General features: G+C 46.1%; 1 protein-coding gene across 2 annotated transcripts in view; it reads left to right on the plus strand.

Annotated features, from left to right (window-relative positions):
* The first annotated feature begins 5,637 nt into the window (after positions 1–5,637).
* The window catches only part of RHOBTB2 (Rho related BTB domain containing 2), a 56,460-nt gene continuing 36,692 nt past the window's right edge, over positions 5,638–25,405 (plus strand). For both annotated transcript variants that reach the window (XM_040414796.1, XM_040414798.1), the window contains exons 1-2: positions 5,638–5,731; positions 5,818–5,882. In XM_040414796.1, coding sequence (XP_040270730.1) covers positions 5,830–5,882 — 53 coding nt within the window. In that variant the 5' untranslated portion in view covers positions 5,638–5,731; positions 5,818–5,829. The remainder of the gene's footprint in view (positions 5,732–5,817; positions 5,883–25,405) is intronic.

The following is a 25,405-nucleotide window of genomic DNA, read 5'->3' on the forward strand; positions in this document are numbered from 1 at the left end:
CCCGCCCCTCCACGTGGCTAAGAGCCGATTGGCTGTAAGTATCTTCTCTCTCATTGGCCGGGGCTGCTGTCAATCACGGTCGGTAGAGAACTGGGTGAGGTGGTGGAGGAGGGGGGAAGTAGTGTTGGACCTAGGTTACACTGTACATATAGGCGGCTTTTTATTTGACTTCTGAAGTGTTGGTGCTAATGTGTGTGTGTGTGAGGAGAGAGAGTATATGTGTTACAGGCAGTGACATTTCCCAGGCATTCTATATAATGCCTAAAGCCAAACTGGCAAAGTATAAAATACTCCAGAGGTTGTCTCTCAGCAACAGCGCCATAAAATCACCATCATACAGCGACATAAAATCATCATACAGCGCCATAAAATCACCATCATACAGCGCCATAAAATCACCATCATACAGCGACATAAAATCATCATACAGCGACAGCGACATAAAATCACCATCATACAGCGCCATAAAATCACCATCATACAGCGCCATAAAATCACCATCATACAGCGACATAAAATCATCATACAGCGACAGCGACATAAAATCACCATCATACAGCGCCATAAAATCACCATCATACAGCGACATAAAATCATCATACAGCGACAGCGACATAAAATCACCATCATACAGCGACATAAAATCACCATCATACAGTGACAGCGCCATAAGATAACCCCCATACAGCGTCAGCGCTATAATATCATCCCATACACCGCTTTTTGCAGCCCACCACGCTTGTGTGCATGAGCCCTAAATGGTGGTAATGAGGTGTCGTCAGTACGTTGTGCGGTAGACATGGATTACTTATCATCTTCATTCATTGTGTTTCCAATTTGACCATAAAACATGTCTGCTGTCCCTGATTTTAGGATAAGCCGTCCAGAAAAAAGAAATTCTGGATCACAACCCCGGGCAACACGTGTCGCACGATACTACAGGGTAGTGCTGAGCGACCTTGTGTTTAAAGTTCTGCGTCCAAAGTTCGGGATCGGGTTATCGAAGAATCCCGTTATGGATTCCAAATTCCGTTATGGTCCGTGGTAGCGGAATCCATAACGGGATTCTTCGATAACCCGATCCCGAACTTTGGACGCAGAACTTTAAACACAAGTTCGCTCAACACTACTAAAGGGTATGTCTACGTGGCAATGTGTGTCACGTGGAATTTCATAGAATGTATTTCAATGGTATCGCAACGTGACAGGCCTCACGATGCGGCTGCGGAGCGACAGTCGCAGAAAATCTATCCTTGTCGGATTTTTTGCAACACCATTAAAATACACTGCTCAATATGTCGCCGTGTAGACGTAGACTAAAGGTGTCTTAGCATTTCATACTTTGCCTAAGGCCTCATCCACATTTCCGTTTTTCACTGATGTGTGCTGTCCGCATTTTCCACGGACAGCACACGCACCCATTGATTTAAATGTGTCTGTTCACATTTCAGTATTTTTTTACTGACCGTGGGTCAGTGAAGATAAAATCACGGAGACATGGACTACTTTGATCCGTGATGCGGACCAAGCACTGACACACATCTGTGGTGCGTCCGTTTTTCACTAAAGACTGATATGTATTTTGTGTTTTCCATTCTGCAAGATCCCTGTTTGCTGTCAACAAATAGATATATTTAGGCCCCCTGCACACGAACGTGGCGTTCCGTGGGCATTCCGCATCACGGATGCGGACCCATTCACTTAAATGGGTCCGCAAATCCGGAGATGCGGAATGGTGCGGAACGGAAGCACGGAATGGAACCCTACGGAAGCACTACGGAGTGCTCCTGTGGGGTTTCGTCCCGTACTTCCGTTCCACAAAAAGATAGAACATGTCCTATCTTTTTGCGGGACGGCTGGATCGCGGACCTATTCAAGTGAATGGGTCCACGATCCGCTGCGGCTGCCCCACAGACTGTGTTCGTGCATTGCAGGGGGCCTTAGTCTATTAAAACGGGCAAAATAGGACACCTCCTATTTTTTGATGGCCTTTATTCCTTCAGTTGTTCAGTTTTTTTCTGCGCGAGTGCAATGCGTTTTGATGTGTTTTTCACGCGCGTGATTAAAAACGGAAGGTTTACAAACAACATCTCTTAGCAACCATCAGTGAAAAACGCATTATATCTGCACCTGCTTCCGGATGCGATGCGTTTTTCACTGAAGCCCCATTCACTTCTATGGGGCCAGGGCTGCGTGAAAAACGCAGAATATAGAACATGCTACGATTTTCACGCAACACAGAACTGATGCGTGAAAACCAACGCTCACGTACACAGACCCATTGAAATGACTGGGTCAGGATTCAGTGCGGGTGCTATGCGTTCACGTCACGCATTGCACCCGCACGGAAAACTCGCTCATGTGAAAGGGGCCGGTAGTGACATGGCTTCTGATGATGAACCGCATAGCGGATATTGAGCCTCAGCCACCCGGTCCCTGAACCTCTTGCAGTTCTTCCATGATATCTGCTGCCCCCGTGTGGTGAATTCAGTTAAGTTCACATTTTTTTCCTTGTTTTCCAGGTAATCATGTCCAGCAGTTACAGGTCCGGCTTCAGGGGAGGGGGGGGATGATAAAAACTTCAGGTACGTGTAGAAAGAAATCCTGCAGATTTTTTGCCGTCAGGCTGCAGATTACACTGCTGTAACAGTTGACATCTGCACCATTCCTCTGTGTAGAGACATTTTAAGATGACACGAGCACCTACTTAGCTGATAGACTCCCTGAGTACGGTCACGCGTAGTGCAGCGGAATAATTGCACCCAGAAAATCGCTGCATTTTACAGTAGCAGCGAAGTGATGGAAAGTCATCCACACGCTGCATACAGATCCACAGCGGAGATTGACCCTCGGCACGGATTGTAAATCGGATTTACCGCAGAAATCCCCCTTTTTCCTGTGTAGCCATGAGTCAGTATCATTGTGACCTGAGAGGTGCCAGATTATTGATCTTCATTACTGGACCTTCAGGATGCACCATTGGTGGTCTGTCATTAGGATAAAGATCAGCACAGTAAGGGGTCTGCACGTCTCTCTCCTGTTCCTGTTACCGCAATCCCACCATCAAGCATCAGAATCCCATGATCAAAAATGACACGCATTACGTTGCAGGTTTGGTAATTTTGTGCAGATTTTGTGGCAAAAATCATGATTCGACCACAAAATCCCGCTCAATTCCCATCACCCCGAGGACATAGCTGGTCAGGCCTAGGGCCAGATATCAGCTATACCGACGTTTCTTGATTTAGGCCATATCTACATGAGACTTGACATTTTTGTGTCCACCACTCCATTCAGCTCTATCGGACAGCCAAGTGCAAAATTTCGGCTATCTTGGCAGCCCCATAATGCTAAATGGAGCGACATCGTGCCTGTGTGACCGCCGATCCATTCAAATGGGGCACCACAGGCCCCAGTTCTCATAAATGGTGGGGGTCCCAGAGGTCGGACCCCCACTGATCAAACGCGTATCCCCTATCCTGTGGATAGGAGATAAGTTGTCTCAGTAGGACAGCCCAGTGGGGGGGTCCGACTGTTGGTAACCCCACCGATCAAGAGAACTGGAGTCCCATGTACTAGAAAGAATGGAGCGTCAGGTAAAGCATGTGCGCTGCTGCTCAATTATTTGTGGCGCATATAACCCCCGTTCTTGTGATCAGCGGGGGCCCACCAGTTACCGCAGAATAGGGGATAGGTTAATAATATGGCGATCACAGAACAAATGCTGCAGCTTTACCACGGCTGACTTATAATGGGTTCTGGCCTCCTGACAGTACGTGCTGCATGGCATGAGCCACTGACAGTAGTGTGAACAGAGCCTTACATGTTTTTATTGCACGCAGGACTGCTGCAGCTGAGACTGGCCAGTGAGTAGGATCCTGGCACATTCCCTACATTCTCATACAAAAACTGTCACATCTCGTTAAACTTGTGTAAACACACAAAGATGCGTAAGAACATCGTGTTACCACGCCGGTGCTCTTACGTAACTGACCTTTATATGACAGATATGTCTCGTTCAAGCTTTTCTTAAAGGGGTTGTCTGCCGTTCCGGCAGAACCTCACGGTGATCCCCGCTGGTCTTTGTTTACTTGAAGCGATGACGTGCTGTAGGTACACGTGACTGCTACAGCCAACTGGCAGGGACCATAGGACCAGAATGGGGCATCCCCTTTAATGTGCGGTTCTAGGAGTCCCCTACAGATGCATTACAGAATCTGGGTAGCACTGTTCATCCTGGTCTTTCTGCACCCTTACGATGCAGATTAACGTGCCATTGACCAGTTTGGCATGAGCATATTCAGTCCGGGAAACGCGCTCCACTGAACATTGCCCCTGTGAAGTGAACTCGCAGCGTCACAGCGATTTATGCTGCTGTGAATTCCCTTCTCACCGCCGATCTACTGAACTGTAGTCACCGCATTAGGTAAGTAAAGTTCAGTGGACCCGCGGTGAGACGGGAATTCACAGCATCAGAAATCACTGTGACGTTGCGAGTTCACTTCACAGGAGCAATGTTCAGCCGTCACACGGAGCGCGTTTTCCCGGCTGAATACGCTCGTGTGAAAATGCGGAAAGCTGGGAGGCAACCTGTTGCCACGGTTGCCATTAGTAGTAGAAATCTTCCATAAGGAGAGCACTTATCTGGGTGTCCCGTTGCCGTATTGCGGCCTGCATATGTGGATCCGCAATACACAGGCACCGTTTTGTGTGCATTCCGCATGACGGATGCGGACCAATTGACTTGAATGGGCCCGCAAATCCGGAGATGTGGAACGGAAGCACGGAACACTACAGAAGCACTACGGAGTGCTTCTGTAGGGTTCCGTTCCGTACTCCCGACCGCAAAAAGATAGAACTTGCTGTATCTTTTTTTGGAACGGATGGATGCCAACCCATTCAAGTTGAATGGGTCTGGATCCGTCCCGGCGGCCGCACGGAGGTTGCCCGTGCATTGGGGACTGCAAATTGCGGTCCCCAATGCACGGAACGGAACGAATGCGTTCGTGTGCAGGAGGCCTTAGGTGTAATCGCTGCAATTCCACGGCAGAAAATCGGCAGCATTGTCCAGACCGCTTAAAATGTCCACCATGTAAATCACTGCTGATTTCCACCACAGATGCAAAAGGTGCAACAAATCCACGTGAGACAAATGTGGATTTTTTTCCCGCCCTATCTTGCAGAAAACTTGACACGTCATGGTGACAGGCCAAAAGTTTTTATTGGAAAGAGTCCTGGCGGTGCTGCAGCGCCCGGCTCGGGGCTTCTGACCCTTCCTTGCTTCCTGAAGCTAGAGGCTTACTTTATCCGAGGGTCTCTCAAGGTGTCTTAAGTACTGGCCCATACAGGTAGGTTACTTCACCTGTCTATTCTGATTAAGGAAATCCTGTCGGAGGGGGGGGGGGGGGGGAGTATAGTAGGAGGGCAGATGGAAAAATACCTGCTGAGGCAAGCAGCTGTGTCCTGCATAGTTGTGTGGTGCAGAGAATTGTAGCAGATCAGGTTAGATGGAAGGGTTGTTCACACCCACTCCAGTCCATTGGTCAGACTTCCCGACTCCCACCCGCATGACGTCTTGAGGAAAGGGGGGGGGGGGTACGATACACCTGTCATTCTCCGTGCTTCAGTGCATACCTGTATACATCTGTAGAGTTACAAAACTAGGCAGAGGTAACTACGCGTGAGCAGACAATCCAGCAGCCACCTTGGACTCCTCAGCTCGGAGAACCAGGTACAGAGTCGTAATAACCTCCATACTCCCTGGGCACAGACATCTATGTGTTACTGACCGATTGCCTGGTACTTTTTTCTATACAGACCCCCTTGAAAATGGAGGAAGAGGTGAGAGATTTGATGGAGCTGACAGTCTTCGATTACGATGAGTGAGTATTTTACTGCCTCCGTTATTTCCGTTGTATTGAAAGAATGCATGCCATAGACCGGTTTGTAGTGGACTCCTCTCTACGTCAGTCCACTCCGGAGATGCTTAGAAATTCTGTAAATGGCAAATCTGGCAATAGGACCACCATATAATATGAGGTACCGTACGTTCGAGCAGGGGGTCACACCACTATATACTACTACCATAGGCATTAGGCGCCTGTCCCGGCATCAAGCGGACGTTTTAGTGGCTCTGAAATAAGAACAGTAATAGAGGAAATTACACCAGTTTACTACTATGAAAAAGGCACAAAAACTTTTTTGCTTTTTGTCTGCGTCACATGACACATTTTTAAAAAAAGTGGGTGCGGCTTAGTGGATGGAGCTGGGCCACCATGGCCAAGCAGACTTATCAATATCTGGTGTAAAATTATAGCTGAAATGGATGCCAGATCATGAGAATGAGGACTGCAGCAGAGGATGAGTGTACTGAGTTTGTGGGTGACAGTGACCTCTTCATTTATCTATTAGTAAGGCAAGGCTGCATGGGACATCAGGGAGTGTCACAAAGGAAGCGTGCACTGTAAACCTATCGACAGCCAATCAGATCATGGGAATGAGGACAGCAGCAGAGGATGAGTGTACTGAGTTTGTGGGAGACAGTGACCTCTTCATTTATCTATTAGTAAGGCAAGGCTGCATGGGACATCAGGGAGTGTCACAAAGGAAGCGTGCACTGTAAACCTATCGACAGCCAATCAGATCATGGGAATGAGGACAGCAGCAGAGGATGAGTGTACTGAGTTTGTGGGTGACAGTGTATATATAAATTACATATGTTAGTATGGACAGAAATGCAAGGGATATAGGCAATGTCACAAAGTAAGGCTGGTTACAACCGGATCTCTACCGATCCCCATTATAGTTAATGGGGCTGGATGGCAACGCTGTGGCTTCCGGCAATGCCCGATCCAGAGAGACCCGGCAGGATGTTTCCCTGTCGGATCTCACAACGCCAGTATGAAACTAACCTAAGTGTGCAGTGTAAAACGTTTGACAACCAATCAGATCATGGGAATGATGACAGCAGCAGAAGTAGAGTCCAATGAGTTTGTGGGTGACAGTGACCTGTTTATTCATATGTTGGCAAGGACAGGGCTGCATGGGACATGGGCGATGTCACAAAGATGCGTGTAGTGTAAAACCTTCGACAACCAATCAGATCGTGGGAATGATGACAGCAGCAAGGGATGTGTGCAGTGAGTTTGCAGGGGAAAGTGACCTCTCCATTCATGTTAGTAAGGACAGTATTGCATGGGACATGGGCAATGTTATAATGTAAGTGTGCCATTCAAATCATGTGAATGACAGCAGTAGAGGATGAGCGTACTACTTTTGTGGAAGACAGTGACCTCTCTATTCATATGTTAGTTAGGCTTCTGTTTAAAAGCAGGTTCTCTGCACGAGACAGGTAGATTTCACTTCTGAGGTGCTAAAAGTATCTGCTTGAGTCAAGGACAAGATCCTTCATTCATCTTCTGTTTTTATCAATAGGATTTGGATCTGGCACTTAATTTGCCACTTCCCATTTCTTTAAAAATCTAAAGCCCACAACCCACCTTAGGCTACTTTCACACTAGCATTTTTTGCAGATCCGGCATGGATCTGCAACCGTCATGAACGGATCCGGTTGTATTATGTCTTATATAGCCATGACGGATCCGTCATGACACATGCAGGAAAACGGATCCGTCCCCATTGACTTACATCGCGGACAGAAAAACGCTACTTGCAGCGTTATTCTGTCCGCGATGGGAGTGCAACCAAACAGAATGCATTTTGATGCATATCTGTTTTGTTCAGTTCAGTTTTGTCCCCATTGACAATGGGGACAAAACTGAAGCGTTTTCACCGCTATTGAGATCCTATGACGGATCTCAATTGCGGAATTGAAAAAGCTAGTGTGAAAATAGCCTTAGATTTCTTCTGACCCACCATATACATGAACACTCTACGTGTTCTCAACTGAGAGAAAGCAGATTTTGGGACCAGTTATCAGGAATTAACGTTCAAGGAAATGTGCCGCCAGTCATTGCTCGTTTTTCCGGCGATATGATTGTTTATGCATCACGTGAAATCACTGTTCTGTTTCCCTGTGTATCGGTCCATGTAAATAGGTCCTAAGCAGGTGCCCGGCATCTCTGGTGGCATCCTACCTCTTGTGAGAACAAAGGATAGGACATGAAATCCAACTGCCTGAACCTTCTTTTCTTCGACATCTACCATCGGGGCAGATTCAGGACACCCACATACACATTAGGTGATCTGCCAATCCTGATGAAGTTGGTGGTCGGGCGTGTCTACTGCCGCCCCATTCAGCTCTGTGTGACTCTGGGAGTCCCATAGAGTTGGATGGAGCAGCAGCAGACACGTGTGAAGGCCACTCCATTTAAACTGGGGAACATAGGAACCCTGTACTCATAACTGATGAAGTCCCCAGACATTGGACCCCCTGCCAGTCAGACACTTAGGCCCCTTTCACACGAGCGTGATTTCCGCGCAGGTGTTTTTGGACGCATCACTTGTACATTGCATGAAAATCGCAGCATGTTCTATATTCTGCGTTTTTCACGCAACGCTGGCCCCATAGAAGTGAATGGGGCTGTGTGAAAAACGCATCGCATCCGCAAGCAAGGGCAGATGCGATGCGTTTTTCACTGATGGTTGCTATGAGATGTTGTTTGTAAACATTCCGTTTTTTATCACGCGCGTGAAAAAAACACATCAATGCGCATTTCACCCGCGTGAAAAAAACTGAACCACTGAACGCAATCGCAGACAAAACTGACTGAACTTGCTTGCGAAATGGTGCGCGTTTATCCTGAACGCATCCGGACCTCATCCGGATCGTTTGTGTGAAAGGGGCCTTACAGTATCTGATATAGGCGTTGGGCCCCTAAATTAATTTCCTGTGGTAGGCCCAAGGAAATCCAGTCTAACACTGCCTGGCCGGCCGTGTCCACCCTGCATCACGGATGCGGACCCATTAACTTGAATGAGTCCGCAATCCGGGAGGTGCGGTGCGGAACGGAAGCATGGATCAGAAGCCCACGGAAGCACTACGGAGTGCTTCCGTGTGGTTTCTGTCCGTGCCTCCACACCGCAAAAAAATAGAACATGTTCTATTTTTTTTACGGTGCGGATGGATCACTGACCCATTCAAGTTGAATGGGTCTCGATCCGTCCCGGCCGCTGCACGGATGTTGCCCATGCATTGGGGAGCACAAATTGCGGTCCCCAATGCATGGAACTGCCGCACAACGGCCGCGTGCATGAGGCCTAAAGGAGCTTTTCCGTCTTGACCCTGTAGATTAACCCTAAGACATCACAAGGAGTAGGGGGTTCCTCCTTAGCATGTAGATCAGGCTAGATTAACCACACTTGAACCTTCCCTAGAAGACACCTACTACTCGTGGATGGACGTTTGTCTCAGGCGCTGTTTTGTTGTGGATGATTGGGATCTGGGGCATAGTACACTGTAGTGGTAGTAGACATACCGTTCCGTGCCAGTAAGCATGATAGGAATGCTTCCCGCATGTATCTGTCTGAGCTCTGACATCACGGCTTATTGTTTGAAATTTCATCTGATCAGCCATCTCTCCCGGCTTCCCCATACACACATTTGGCTCAGCTGAACATGTATGTGTATTCTATGAGAAAAAAGCTGAGAAAAGCTGCTGCCAGAAACCTATGGCGTCAGCTTATCTGCCGGGCAAGCAAATGTTCGGGTGAAAGTATTCATTTCACCCGATCCTTCTCTCCACCGACATTAACTGTCAAGGGAGAGATGGAAGCTCCCCATATACAGTAGAGCGTTGGACAAACCTCCTGTTCCCGGTGGGTTCCGACGAAAATAGACTAATGTTTATGGAGTCCTTTAAAGAGGATCAATGAATTGCAGCTCTGGAGTATAATACAGGATGTAAGTCAAGATCAGTACAGGATAAGTAACGTACTGTATATAAACAGTGAATCCACTAGCAGAATAGTGAGTTCAACTCTGGAGTATAATACAGGATGTAACTCGGGATCAGTACAGGATAAGTAATGTATGTACAGTGACTCCACTAGCTGAATAGTGAGTGCAGCTCTGGAGTATAATGCAGGATGTAAGTCAGGATCAGTACAGGATAAGTAATGTATGTACAGTGACTCCACTAGCAGAATAGAGAGTGCAGCTCTGGAGTATAATACAGGATGTAACTCAGGATCAGTACAGGATAAGTAATGTGATGTATGTACACAGTGACTGCACCAGCAGAATAGTGAGTGTAGCTCTACAGTATAATACAGGATGTAACTTAGTATCAGTATAGGATAGGTAATGTATGTACACAGTGACTCCACTAGCTGAATAGTGAGTGCAGCTCTGGAGTATAATGCAGGATGTAATTTAGGATCAGTACAGGATAAGTAATGTATGTACAGTGACTCCACTAGCAGAATAGAGAGTGCAGCTCTGGAGTATAATACAGGATGTAACTCAGGATCAGTACAGGATAAGTAATGTGATGTATGTACACAGTGACTGCACCAGCAGAATAGTGAGTGCAGCTCTACAGTATAATACAGGATGTAACTTAGTATCAGTATAGGATAGGTAATGTATGTACACAGTGACTCCACCAGCAGAATAGTGAGTGCAGCTCTGGAGTATAATACAGGATGTAAGTCAGGATCTGTACAGGATAAGTAATGCATGTACAGTGACTGCACCAGCAGAATAGTGAGTGCAGCTCTGGAGTATAATACAACTTTCATGTAGAATTATGTGTGAACTCACGATGTACGTGCGAGTTGATTTTCTCAGGGAAGGTAGTTGCCCATACGATGATGTTGGTTATAGAGCAATGAGTTCCATTAGCACTTGATGTAAGACTGGGATTTCTTAGGGTATTTTGTACATTTTGATCTTTCCTTTTTGCTACTTCTTGTGTAAGCAGCATGTAGTGACCTTGTGGTGGAGCCTCCCTGGGGGAAAACACCTTGATTGTCATGCGGTCAGAACAGGTTGTGAGTTCAGCAGGTAACAGAATGTCACTCAGCTACTTCTGCTGGTGATAAGATCAGGAGATGGACCAGTCGTCTGCACACAGGGCCATTCTGTCAACCAAAGCAATATCCAGCCCGTCAATCAGAAAGAACCAGCAGTACGCCGAGGTATGAGGCGCTCCGCACCCAGCCAGATGTGTACTGTGAGCAGATGGTACACGCCTCAGCTGCTGCAAACCTCTTTTTGAAAGGAAGGATCCTAGATTTCTTTGAAGGCTTGAAATCTGCAGCAGAATTTTTATGTTACAGTCGGATTTGCACAGCAATAGATGAAATCTGTGGCCAGTGCTGGGGGGCTTGGAGATCTCCATCATACCATACAAATCCATGTGGAGTCATTCTGTAGCATGTGGACAAGGCAGGGGCGCAGACAGCTGGGGTCATGGACATATGGGGATCTTGCTAAACGTTAGGGGAGGTCCACATGATACAGGCGGATTTGTGCTGCAATGGATTACAATATCAGACAAGTAGGTGAGATATTAAAGGGGTTGTCCGAATGTTTAATACTGACATCCTCAGGGTAGGCTATCAGTATCTGATCGGTGGGGGTCCAACTCTTGGCACCACTGCAGTACGCAGCCCTGCAGGGTGGGCGAATGTGAGGTCACAGGGGTAGTTAACAAACCGAGGGTTGTTCTTGGTACTCAGTTTTTATATACCCCGGGCAGGCGTACAGCATTGATGGAGAGGCTGGCACATGGATCCTCTGGGGAACTCTCTGTAGTAATAATTGAGGAACACACGTTGCAGTGAACCAAAACTTCCTTTTACTGAACAGTTCAACTATTTACAGTCTTTAGTCACTTCCACATGTAAAAGGTTGTGACAGGCAGGCTTTATATTACACAGCAGGCAATGTTCTTGCAAGATACTCAGAGGGTTAAACACTTACAGATCAGGCTGTACTTTCCTCAGATCCTGTCTGGCTTTCTCCAAGGCCCGTATGCCCTATTGCTGGCTTTATCCTTGGGTAGGGAAAACTTCCTCTGGTCTCCTTGCTGTAAATATATCCTTCTGCCATTCAGCTCTCTGTTTGGCTGGAATCAACTTGGCTCTGCACTGTACTTTTATAGGAACTTAGTTTCTCATGAGGCAGACTCTTTTCCTGGTGGCAAGCTAGAAGCCTGGGCTATCTAGCTGCATGTCAGAAGCTGCTCCTCAGCTACTCTCTGGCTAAGGTGCACAATTGGCTTCTAAACACTCCACACCCACCCTGAACAGGACCTGACTATATATATAAGGGGGTTCCCTAGCTCCCTCTACTGCCTAGGAGGAGGAACTACACCCCTAACATGCCTGGTATACAGGAAATAACATAAATAACATGACAATATACATTAAAATGCAATATAAAATACAATGACCATGTTCCACAGGAGGTGGAGAACAACGTGACCCAATTGACCCTTGTCTAGTGCCAACCCTTACGTAGTGGGACACTACATAACCCATTGCTTTGAGGTTGCCCGTCCTCGGCGCAACACAAGGGGCCCGCCCAGCTGGAAACTGTAACCTGAAAGACAAAAATGCAAAGCAGGCACAGACATCTACATTTGCAATGAAAATATAAGGCAGCTCCGCTGGCAAAGGAACAAGTGCGGTGAAAAGGGGCGTCGTTCTCTTCACTCAGGATAGTATAGGGAACAGGGGCGCTGACCTGGTACAGCGTATCAGGAATAACCAGGATAGTCCATAATAATAAAATACAATAGTCCCATAAAACAGCATCTCAGAGGCCCACATGCATTGTAGTCATCTCTGGGCACAGTTCTTGAATTAAGATTGCATATAAAAGTCACAGCACAGAACTCTACATTTCAGGGATACTTTTCCCCTGGCAAGTCCTGGTAGATAAAAGTAGTGCTGTAATATCCCTATTCAAACTGAAAAGGGGGTTAAAAAGGGTAAAGGTGCAAAACAAAAACAGCAGGCACAACTTGGATAGCACTTTAAAGCAGGCAGGATGTCCTGGTAAACAGTATGGCAGAAGAGCTATTGGTATACTCAGTGGCTTTTCAACTACCACTGGGCCGTGGGTATCTGGCAGCAGCTCTTTGGGCCAAAACATAGGACTCCTGTCCTGAAACAGTTAAATTCACTGTGAGGGTCCATCAGCAAAACATGGCCTAGCAGGCCTACTTACAGGTATGTATCCAGTTCATACTGGTCATCAGATGTGGTACATCCTGGCTCCGCTCTGAGTCGTGGCCTGTGTGGATCAATACTTGGCTGGCCCACAAAATAGTATTTGCAGGCAACTGTATAATAAATGGGCCTGTCAATTGCACGGGCTCCGCAAGCCTGGGGGTTGATGCTGCAGGAGGCTCCATAGGTCTGGGTGGCGCCGGCTTCAGGCGACGGACCCGACTCCTGGAATAGCAAAGTTTCTCAGGTACAGCAACGGTGGGCACAGCGATGGAGGTCGCCGAGCTGGTGGCAACGGGAACTTTTACTGCAGGCTCGGGGACATCAGAGTTCTTTGGGGGATCACTATGGTCCGGTGGTATCGGTACCACTCTGGACGTGACAAGTTGGCGCAGGCCATGAAGGTGGATCTCTAACCTGGCTATCTGTTCCTCCAGTCTCTCGGGCGATGCTCCGCTGCAGGGAACCGGCACTGTCACAGCAGGCTCAGGTGCGAGGTCGCAACTTTTTCCTCGTCGCAGGGCATCAAGGGTCTCGTGGAATCTTTGCATGTTCTCCATCTCCGCTTGTGTCTTTTCCCTGCGGGGCAACTCAGGTGAGGGATAAGGGCTCACCCGTTTCTCCAACACTGTAGGCTGCCAGAAGACATTGGGGCCGGTGAAGGAACCCCTCTCCTGGTACGTGTTGTGAGCCGGTTCCATCGGGCGCTCTTGCTCACATTCTGGACTGGTGGACTCCTCAGGCTCTTTCCAATCCTCTCGTCCCGGCTTGGGACGGGCTACTGCTGTGCCATACGGACCTCTCAGTCCCTCAGCGGGGGTGAACTCCACCTCTTCTCCTTCGCGGAGGTTGTGCAAATGTCCCGGCAGGTAGCTGTGCTTTACAGACCTCCGGTTCACAAAAAAGTCTCGGCCTGTGGAGTAGTCTTTAATAAATCCGAACCTCTGGTTTTTATCGAATGCCACCACTACCCCCATCCTTCTCTCCAGACGGGGCTGAGTGTTCGCGTGGCGCTTGTAGACAGTTTTCGAAAGCTCCTCAAAGTAGATTTTCTTTCTGGTCGTTTTTTGTATGGCCGCAGCGCGTATCTCGGCCATCAACAAGGGCCATTGCCCAGAGGGCGTTATAAATCCATCATAGCACGGCTCGGGCTGCGACCGCGGTGGAAAGCAGGGTGGCCTCTCCGGTCCCGGAGTATAGGCCGGCGGTGCCTCTTCCTCCTCGAACATTGCAGGCTCTGCAGTCCTGACGGTAGGTGAAGCCATTAGATTAGAGCAATCCTCTCTCTCCAACATGCCCGATCCTTCTCTGGTGGACGACAGGGCGGCTCTCAGAACTTCACACAAGACCTCCCACTGCTCCGGGAGGCCGCCCCCTAGGTACTCCAACATGGGGGAGGCGGAGTCCATCTTGGCAGACATGCAAATTAGATGATAAGGCGGTGGCGCGAACATACAGCCCTTCCCGCTTTTTCAACAGAAGGCGCCAAATTCTTCCCGCCAACAAAATACAGCGATGGCGCAGCAATAATTCCAGTTAGCTTAGGCGGCCATCTTTAAGCACAAGGCTGTCAATTCACTGACAGGAAGCGGCAAACAGTCCACAATATACAGTTTTCACAGCGCGATTTTTCACAGTTCTTTGGCCCAACAATTTTCAAACAGATAGGGCATTTATCACTTTATAGGCAATATTGGCACACAGTTCAGATTCCACTATGGCGTAGGAATAATCGTATCCTGTTCGTGATGCCAAAATATGCAGTACGCAAGCCCTGCAGGGTGAGCGAATGTGAGGTCACAGGGGTAGTTAACAAACCGAGGGTTGTTCTTGGTACTCACAGTTTTTATATACCCAGGGCAGGCGTACAGCAGTGATGGAGAGGCTGGCACATGGATCCTCTGGGGCATTCTCAGTGTATAGGGACCAGGCCAGGTGGTAGGTGAGGTGCCCTGGGTGTTGCAGGTTTAATGTTCCGGTGGCAAGATCCCTTTGAGTTCATGACGCCAGTGCCGGTAACGGTGGCACACCGATTTCTTGTAGTAATAATTGAGGAACACATGTTGCAGTGAACCAAAACTTCCTTTTACTGAACAGTTCAACTATTTACAGTCTTTAGTCAGTTCCACATGTAAAAGGCTGTGACAGGCAGGCAATGTTCTTGCAAGATACTCAGAGGGTTAAACACTTACAGATCAGGCTGTACCTTCCTCAGATCCTGTCTGGCTTTCTCCAAGGCCCGTATGCCCTATTGCTGGCTTTATCCTTGGGTAGGGAAAACTTCCTCTGGTATATGTCTCCTTGCTGTAAATATATCCTTCTGCCCTTCAGCTCTCTCTGTTTGGCTGGAATCAACTTGGCTCTGCACTGTACCTTTTATAGGAACTTAGTTTCTCAGGAGGCAGACTCTTCTCCTGGTGGCAAGCTAGAAGCCTGGGCTATCTAGTTGCATGTCAGAAGCTGCTCCTCAGCTACTCTCTGGCTTAGGTGCACAATTGGCTTCTAAACACTCCACACCCACCCTGAACAGGACCTGACTATATATATAAGGGGGTTCCCTAGCCCCCTCTACTGCCTAGGAGGAGGAACTACACCCCTAACAGGCCTGGTATACAGGATATAACATAAATAACATGACAATATACATTAAAATGCAATATAAAATACAATGACCATATTCCACAGGAGGTGGAGAACAACGTGACCCAATTGACCCTTGTGTAGTGCCCACCCTTACGTAGTGGGACACTACACCATGACTATCAGTTGTTTGAAGAGACCACGGTGCTCCGTGAGCGCCGCAAGCGCCCTACACCATTGATGTCATGTTCATCGGTTACATGGCATAGATGCAAGTGAATAGGGCTGAGCTGCAATACCAAGCACAGCCACAGTCCAGTGGGTGGTGCTGTGCTTGGTAAGCTGCAAGGAGGCCATACAGCTTCAAAGAGCTGATCAGCAGGGGTGCCAGGCGTTAGAAACCCCATCAGACACATACTAATAAGTAGGTCATCAGTTTTAAACACTCGGACAGCCCTTTTAACACATCTTATCTATAGGCTGTGGTTCTTTGTGGCCCCGAAGAAGATCCCTCACTAGAAAAGTAATATTGTATAATAAGGTACAGGCAGGGGCGGACTCTGGGAACTTAAAGTTGCTCTAGAAAAAACCTAAAGGTCTCCCTTATGTTGTACCGCCCCAGCAGAACCAAATAGCACAGTGCAGCACAATATACTGCCTTACCAGAGCTAAATACCACAGTGCAGCACAATATACTGCCTTACCAGAGCTAAATACCACAGTGCAGCCCAATATACTGCCCCAGCAGAACCAAATACCACAGTGCAGCACAATATACTGCCCCAGCAGAACCAAATACCACAGTGCAGCACAATATACTGCCTGACCAGAGCAAAATACCACAGTGCAGCACAATATACTGCCCCAGCAGAACCAAATACCACAGTGCAGCACAATATACAGGGAGTGCAGAATTATTAGGCAAGTTGTATTTTCGAGGATTAATTTTATTATTGAACAACAACCATGTTCTCAATGAACCCAAAAAACTCATTAATATCAAAGCTGAATATTTTTGGAAGTAGTTTTTAGTTTTAGCTATTTTAGGGGGATATCTGTGTGTGCAGGTGACTATTACTGTGCATAATTATTAGGCAACTTAACAAAAAACAAATATATACCCATTTCAATTATTTATTTTTACCAGTGAAACCAATATAACATCTCAACATTCACAAATATACATTTCTGACATTCAAAAACAAAACAAAAACAAATCAGTGACCAATATAGCCACCTTTCTTTGCAAGGACACTCAAAAGCCTGCCATCCATGGATTCTGTCAGTGTTTTGATCTGTTCACCATCAACATTGCGTGCAGCAGCAGCAACCACAGCCTCCCAGACACTGTTCAGAGAGGTGTACTGTTTTCCCTCCTTGTAAATCTCACATTTGATGATGGACCACAGGTTCTCAATGGGGTTCAGATCAGGTGAACAAGGAGGCCATGTCATTAGATTTTCTTCTTTTATACCCTTTCTTGCCAGCCACGCTGTGGAGTACTTGGACGTGTGTGATGGAGCATTGTCCTGCATGAAAATTATGTTTTTCTTGAAGGATGCAGACTTCTTCCTGTACCACTGCTTGAAGAAGGTGTCTTCCAGAAACTGGCAGTAGGACTGGGAGTTGAGCTTGACTCCATCCTCAACCCGAAAAGGCCCAACAAGCTCATCTTTGATGATACCAGCCCAAACCAGTACTCCACCTCCACCTTGCTGGCGTCTGAGTCGGACTGGAGCTCTCTGCCCTTTACCAATCCAGCCACGGGCCCATCCATCTGGCCCATCAAGACTCACTCTCATTTCATCAGTCCATAAAACCTTAGAAAAATCAGTCTTGAGATATTTCTTGGCCCAGTCTTGGCGTTTCAGCTTGTGTGTCTTGTTCAGTGGTGGTCGTCTTTCAGCCTTTCTTACCTTGGCCATGTCTCTGAGTATTGCACACCTTGTGCTTTTGGGCACTCCAGTGATGTTGCAGCTCTGAAATATGGCCAAACTGGTGGCAAGTGGCATCTTGGCAGCTGCATGCTTGACTTTTCTCAGTTCATGGGCAGTTATTTTGCGCCTTGGTTTTTCCACACGCTTCTTGCGACCCTGTTGACTATTTTGAATGAAACGCTTGATTGTTCGATGATCACGCTTCAGAAGCTTTGCAATTTTAAGAGTGCTGCATCCCTCTGCAAGATATCTCACTATTTTTGACTTTTCTGAGCCTGTCAAGTCCTTCTTTTGACCCATTTTGCCAATGGAAAGGAAGTTGCCTAATAATTATGCACACCTGATATAGGGTGTTGATGTCATTAGACCACACCCCTTCTCATTACAGAGATGCACATCACCTAATATGCCTAATTGGTAGTAGGCTTTCGAGCCTATACAGCTTGGAGTAAGACAACATGCATAAAGAGGATGATGTGGTCAAAATACTCATTTGCCTAATAATTCTGCACGCAGTGTACTGCCCCAGCAGAACCGAATACCACAGTGCAGCACAATATACTGCCCCAGCAGAATCAAAAACCACAGTGCAGCACAATATACTGCCCCATCAGAACCAAATACCACAGTGCAGCACAATATACTGCTACCCTCGCCACAGTATTCAACTGTATCATCCTCCTAAGGACTGCCATACAGTTGAATTCAGGGGGCGGCTCAGGTGGCCCCCCTGGGCTTTGGCTCATCTGCAAATTTCCCTGTAGGGTCTATTGCCAGTCTACCCCCTGGGTACAGGTGCCCTAACCCTGCATATAGGGCCCCAATACAAACCTATAATCCAAGGAGAAGTATATAACCTTCACCGTTCTGCAGAGTTTGACATGCACAGTGTGAGCAGAGCCCTGTCATTGCTTTGAGCACCAGATTACCACTTTACGATCAGCACCATCATCCTCGCGTCGGTCCGATGTGCCGCTCCCCTGTATACAACACTCTCTGCGCATTGATTGACCGCCCTAAGCCCAGAGCCGTCGCTCTCTCTGGTTCCTCAGGACCCGTTTCTGTTCCCAGCATCTCCCTTGTCCCATTGCTGTGTGACGCAAGCGAGGACTGGCATTTACTGGATGGAGCAGGATATGGGCGTGTGGTCCACATGTCTCGCAGAATAATAAGTAGGTAACAGGAGAAGAAACCTGAGTAAGCACGAGTGACAAGGGCCATAGTGGGTCAGGTCATCTTCCAAGTAGTAGCTCTTCAAAGGTCCTGGTTCTCCTTGCAGAGATCCAGCCGCTCCAGGAGGAAGAGAACTGTCTCTCTAGTGCCACCTCTTGGTAACTACTCTGTAGTCCATGTTCAACTTGGTTTTAAAGGGTTTCTATCACTTCATATCACATATTTAGGTGTCAGACACTAGCGATCCGCTAGTGTCTGCTCTAACAAACCATCCTAATATAATAGGTTTTGGGGCAGCCGTTTTGCTAAAATAACAACTTATATCTATATGCTAATGAGCCTCTAGGTGCTATGGGGGCGTCATTAGCACCTAGAGGCTCCGTCTACCTTCCTAAACTGCCGCCGCCCAGCGCGTCCCTCCAGCCCGCCCATCTCCTGCTGAATGCGATCCTCTCCGTGCGCGTCTCTATTCTGCGCATGCGCAGTGAATGTCTGACCGCTTCCCTGCTCAGACATCTCCACTGCGCCTGTTCCTCGGGGCACTATGATGTCATCGGCGCAGGCGCAGTGGAGATGTCTGAGCAGGGAAGCGGTCAGACATTCACTGCGCATGCGCAGAACAGAGACGCGCACGGAGAGGATCGCATTCAGCAGGAGATGGGCGGGCTGGAGGGACGCGCTGGGCGGCGGCAGTTTATGAAGGTAGACGGAGCCTCTAGGTGCTAATGACGCCCCCATAGCACCTAGAGGCTCATTAGCATATAGATATAAGTTGTTATTTTAGCAAAACGGCTGCCCCAAAAGCTCTTATATTAGGATGGTTTGTTAGAGCAGACACTAGCGGATCGCTAGTGTCTGACAGCTAAATATGTCATACGAAGTGATAGAAACCCTTTAAAGGGCATCTGTCAGCAGTTTTGTACCCATGACACCGGCTGACCTGTTACATGTGCTCTTGGCAGCTGAAGACATCTGTGTTGGTCCCATGTTCATATGTGCCCGCATTGCTGAGAAAAAAATGATGTTTTAATATATGTAAATGAGGCTCTAGGAGCAACAGGGGCGTTACCATTACACCTAGAGGCTCTGTCTTTGATCGAGAAGCTGGGAAAGCTGGATTACTGCCGCTGTGGCAGCTGAGGACATCGAGGTTGTCATCTAGAATTCCCAGAAACTGATGTAAGGAGGAGGTGGTCACTTATTATACAGCACAGAGCGACTCAAAGATTAATATAAAGTGGCAGATTATCCGTCGCTTTATTATTCTCCTGGACTACCTCATGTGAACCGTTCTGGTGTTACATAATGCCTCACACGTCTCCAGCCTCGCTCACATCCACTCTTCATCTCCTTCCAAGTGCTCCACGTTCCTAGGCAACTCAGTGCTGGAAGTACGCCTCCCACCATGCACTGCCCACCAATATTTACATGCCATATGCAAATTACACACACCTAATGCCCAGGCGTCTCCTGGGACACCGAGCCGCCCCGGGGGCACATCACATGACCGGGGAGTGGATGTAACCGGCGCTGTATGTGCTGCGCATCAGACATGATTAGTGCACGGGCTGAGGGAGCAATCACCATGAGAGAGCAGGCGACACACAAAACATACCGTCATATGTACATTGTTACTGTAAATAATATCTATCTATCATCTATCTATCATCTATCTTATACCTCATATTTATTATCTATCTATCTATATATCTATTATATTATCTATCTATCTATCTATCTATCTATCTATCTATCTATCCCATATTTATCTATCTTATACCTCATATTTATAATCTATCTATCCCATATCTATCAAATTTTTTCATCTATTTATCTATCTATCTATCATCTATCTATATTATCTATCTTCTATCTCCTTATCTATCATCTATCTAATATCTATCTATCTATCTATCTATCTATCTATCTATCTATCTATCTATCTATCTATCTATTATCTATCTATCTATCTCCTATCTCCTATCTATCTATCTATCTATCTATCTATCTATCTATCTATTTATCTATCTATCTATCCATCCATGATGAATAGGTCAGATCTCACCCATGCCCCTGATATCTGAAGGAGAGAAGTATGAGAGAAGACGTGGTGACTGTAGTACACAGACGTGGTGACTGTAGTACAAGCTATCTTTTTGGCATGGAGATATCTAGGGTGGTTTCACATGGCGTTTGCGATATTCTTTTTTTGTATATGCGCATATGTGAGAGGAATCCATAGTCTCCCACTATGAAAAATTTTTCTTTTTGACCTCCATTGGGCTGGTATACCTTGGTATATGGTTTAAAGGGATTATCAAAGTTAAAGGGGTTAATACCAATGACATCTCCTCAAGTCATCAGTATGTGATCGGTACCCCCGCTGATCTCCTGTTTGAAGAGGCTGCGGGGCTCCAACGATTGCCATGGTCTCCTCCAATCCACCCAGCACAGCACCGTACACTGTATAGTGGCTGTGTATGGTATTGCAGCTCAGGCCACGTGATTGATAAACGTGTCGTCACTTGCTTAGGCAAAGAATCCATGAGCGCTGTGGTCTCTTCAAACAGAGATCGGTGAGGTTGCCAGGAGCTAGAACCTCACCTGTGGAAAGGTCCTCAGTGGTGTTAAGCGAAGTGAAGCATTCGAAGCAGAATTCAGTCTGAAGTTTAGGAAAACAAATCCAAATTAGCTTGCGCTTCATGGTAACAAATTAATTTTTCCTAAAATGGCGGCTCCATGTGTTACAAAGTGAAAGTATGAAGCCCAGGAATGCAACATCACCCATAATGCTGTGCAGCCAGCCAATCCGTAGATAGCCAAACCCTGTGATGTCACAGCCTGACAAAACCCTCATCCCGAGCGGTCTCCGCTATTGTCCTGTGAGCTGAGCATACGGAGAGACATGGCAAGTGCTCATGCGCTAGGGACAGTGCTGCTAAGAAACTATTGATACAAGAATATTGGAGAGGGAGACTGCAGGGACAGTGCAGGGACAGTGCAGGGACAGTGCAGGGACAGTGCAGGGACAGTGCAGGGAGACTTATTCTGCGTCAGTTTTATTTATTTATTCCTACATCAGCCATAAATGTAATTCAATACCAATAAGATGGAAGCCTTTACTATTCCGGTGTCAGCGTGCCAACTAATACCATCCAGCCTGCACCCCTTAGGGGGGGACCAGGTCTTAATGATGACTATCCTGATCTTTTGTTGGCTTTACTTCTTCCAAATCATCCTTCTTGGTCTCCATGTCGTAGAAAAGTCAGCATATTCTCATCGATATTAGATGATGTGGAAAAGGAGAAAAAGCAGATGGCAGAAGAAGGGCTCCCACCTGTAGGGCAGGAGAGCGCTGGGGTTGGAGAAGTGGGTATGCCAGAGATGATTAATATTCTGTGTTTACTGTCAAATAACCTGCAGGAGATTGCAGGGAAGAACCGCAATATATGCATATTGTGCCCCCACCTAACCAGCCAAACCCCATACCAGCGACAGTCCCGGCTAGGTCTACACGACGACATTTGTCGCGCGACATTTTGTTGCACTAATATCGCGCAACAATTTTTATAATGGCAGTCTATGGTGTCGCACTGCAACATGCAACATGCTGCGACTGCGACGCAACAGTCGCAGAAAATCCATTCGAGATGGATTGTAAAGGGGATCAGACCCCCAAAAGTTGAAGTCCCAGAATGGGACAAAAAATAAAGTGAAAAAAGAAGTTAAAAAAATAAAGTTTTACAAAAAAATTAAACGTTTCAAGTAAAAAAAAAAAAAAGCATCCTTTTCCAGAAATAAAGTAAAAAAAAATTGTAAAAAAATAGGGAAAAAAAGAAAAGTAGACATATTAGATATTGCCGTGTCCATATCAACCGGCTCTATAAAAATATCTCATGACCTAACCCCGTCAGGTGAAAAAATAAGATAAAAACTGTGCTAAAAAAAACTTTTTTTGTCACCTTACATCACTAAAAGTGCAACACCAAGCAATCCAAAAGGCGTATGCACCCCAAAATAGTACCAATCTAACTGTCACCTCATCCCGCAAAGAATGAGCCCCTACCTAAGACAATCGCTCCAAAAAAATAAAATAAAATATGGCTCTCAGACTATTAGGTATTGCCACGTCCGTAATGACCTGTTCTATAAAAATATCACATGACCTAACCCCTCAGGTGAACACCTTAAAAAAAAATTAAACGGTGTAAAAAAAGCAATTTTTTGCCACCTTACATCGCAAAAAGTGTAATACCAAGCGATCAAAAAGTCATATGCACCCCAAAATCATACCAATTAAACTGTCATCTCATCCCGCAAAAAACTATGGCTCTCAGAATATGGAGACACTAAAACATGATTATTTTTTTTCAAAAATCCTGTTATTGTGTAAAACTTAAATAAATAAAAAAAAGTATACATATTAGGTATTGGCACTTCCGTAAGAACCAGCTGTAAAAAAATATCACATGACCTAAACCTTCAGATGAACACCGTAAAAAAATAAAAAAGTGTCAAAAAAGCCATATTTTACATCACAAAAAGTGTAATACCAAGCGATCAAAAAGTCATATACACCCTAAAATAGTGCCAATCAAACTGTCATCTCATACCGAAAAAATAAGACAGTCGCCCAAAAAATTAAAAAAAACATGGCTTTTAGAATATGGAGACACTAAAAAATCAAAGTCATATTTGGTATTGTCGCGTCCATAACAACCTGCTGTATAAAAATACCACATGATCTAACCTGTCAGATAAACATTGTAAAGAACAAAAAATTCAAACGGTGCCAAAACAGCTATTTTTTGTTATCTTGCCTCACAAAAAGTGTAATATAGAGCAGCCAAAAATCATATGTACCCTAAAATAGTACCAACAAAACTGCCACCTTATCCTGTAGTTTCCAAAATTGGGTCACTTTTTTGGAGTTTTTACTCTAGGGGTGCATCAGGGGGGCTTCAAATGGGACAAGGCAACTTAAAATTATCCCAGTGAAGTCTGCCTTCCAAAAACCATATGGCGTTCCTTTCCTTCTGCGCCCTGCCGTGTGCCCGTACAGCAGTTTACGACCACATATGGGGGGTTTCTGTAAACTACAGAATCAGGGAAATAAATATTGAGTTTTGTTTGGCTGTTAACCCTTGCTTTGTTACTGGAAAAAATGGATTAAAATGGAAAATCTGCCAATAAAGTGACATTCTGAAATGTCATCTACATTTTCTTTTAATTCTTGTGGAACACTTAAAGGGTTAAGAAAGTTTGTAAAATCAGTTTGGAATACCTTGAGGGTGTAGTTTCTAAAACAGGATCATGTATGGGTGGTTTCTATTATGTAAGCCTCACAAAGTGACTTCAGACCTGAAAATTTTTGTGAAACATCTCAAGATTTGCTTCTAAACTTCTAAGCCTTCTAACGTCCCAAAAAAAAGAAAATGTCGTTTACAAAATGATCCAAACAGGAAGCAGACATATGGGGAATGTAAACTAATAACTATTTTAGGAGGTATCATTATCTGTTTTAAAAGCCGAGAAATGGAAATTTTGAAAATTGCGAATTTTTCAAAATATTTGGTAAATATGGTATTTTCCTATAAATAAAAATTAAATATTTTGACTCAAATTTACCAGTGTCATGAAGTACAATATGTGACGAGAAAACAATCTCAGAATGGCCGGGATAAGTAAAAGCGTTTTAAAGTTATTTCCACGTAAAGTGACACATGTCAGATTTGCAAAAAATGGCCTGGTCCTTAAGGTGAAAAATGGCAGGGCCCCGAAGGGGCTAAGTGTTTGGTTCTACTATACATTTATATGCATTGTTTTGCTTTTTTTCTTTGAACTACATGTCCTTGGCATCATCACATAGAACATTTAGGAGACGCCCATGGTATCAATCATGTAATTATGTCCAGAGGAAGACGGGTAGGCAATACAGCGAAGCAGCAGAACGCAGCGTCCCTAGGAATGAATCCTGATGGTCCACAATGCAAGGCGGGGGTCCCGGGCGGAATGCATATGTAAGTGATAGGGAGTGATGAGCGGCACCATGTGGGTATGTGACATGTACAGGCGGACTGTGTACATAATAGACTGGAGACAAGTATTAGGTAGTACATGCTGACAATGTGCGGGGGCGTAACCTGGCGAGGGTGTGGAGGGGGGCATGGATTTGTACATTCTGATAACTGAGCCTATGACATAGGGGGTATATGGGCAGAAGGTTATATTACCTTCCAAGAAGTGTCAGGTTCCATCTGCAACGCTCCCAAATATTAATATTAATATCTATATTTATACAGCGCGTAAGGCCTAACGTCCCCCGCTGCCTAAATAATCAGCACTTTTATAAATAACAATTCCATAATCTACGTGTGTCATGGGTTGCAGTGGCCGCCATCACCTTGGAGGACTGTGACTTCACACCTGGCAGATTAGTTGCACACATTCCTCAGATCCTGTCGAGGTGAATGGACTGATTTTCCGTCGCGGAAATTCCTGCGTGTTAATCTAAGCTTAAGGAGGTTGTCTCACTTCAGCAAGTTAATACCAGGCACTTACTAATGTATTGCGAT

This window comes from Bufo bufo, chromosome 1 (assembly GCF_905171765.1).
Source record: "Bufo bufo chromosome 1, aBufBuf1.1, whole genome shotgun sequence".
Lineage (NCBI taxonomy): Eukaryota > Metazoa > Chordata > Amphibia > Anura > Bufonidae > Bufo > Bufo bufo.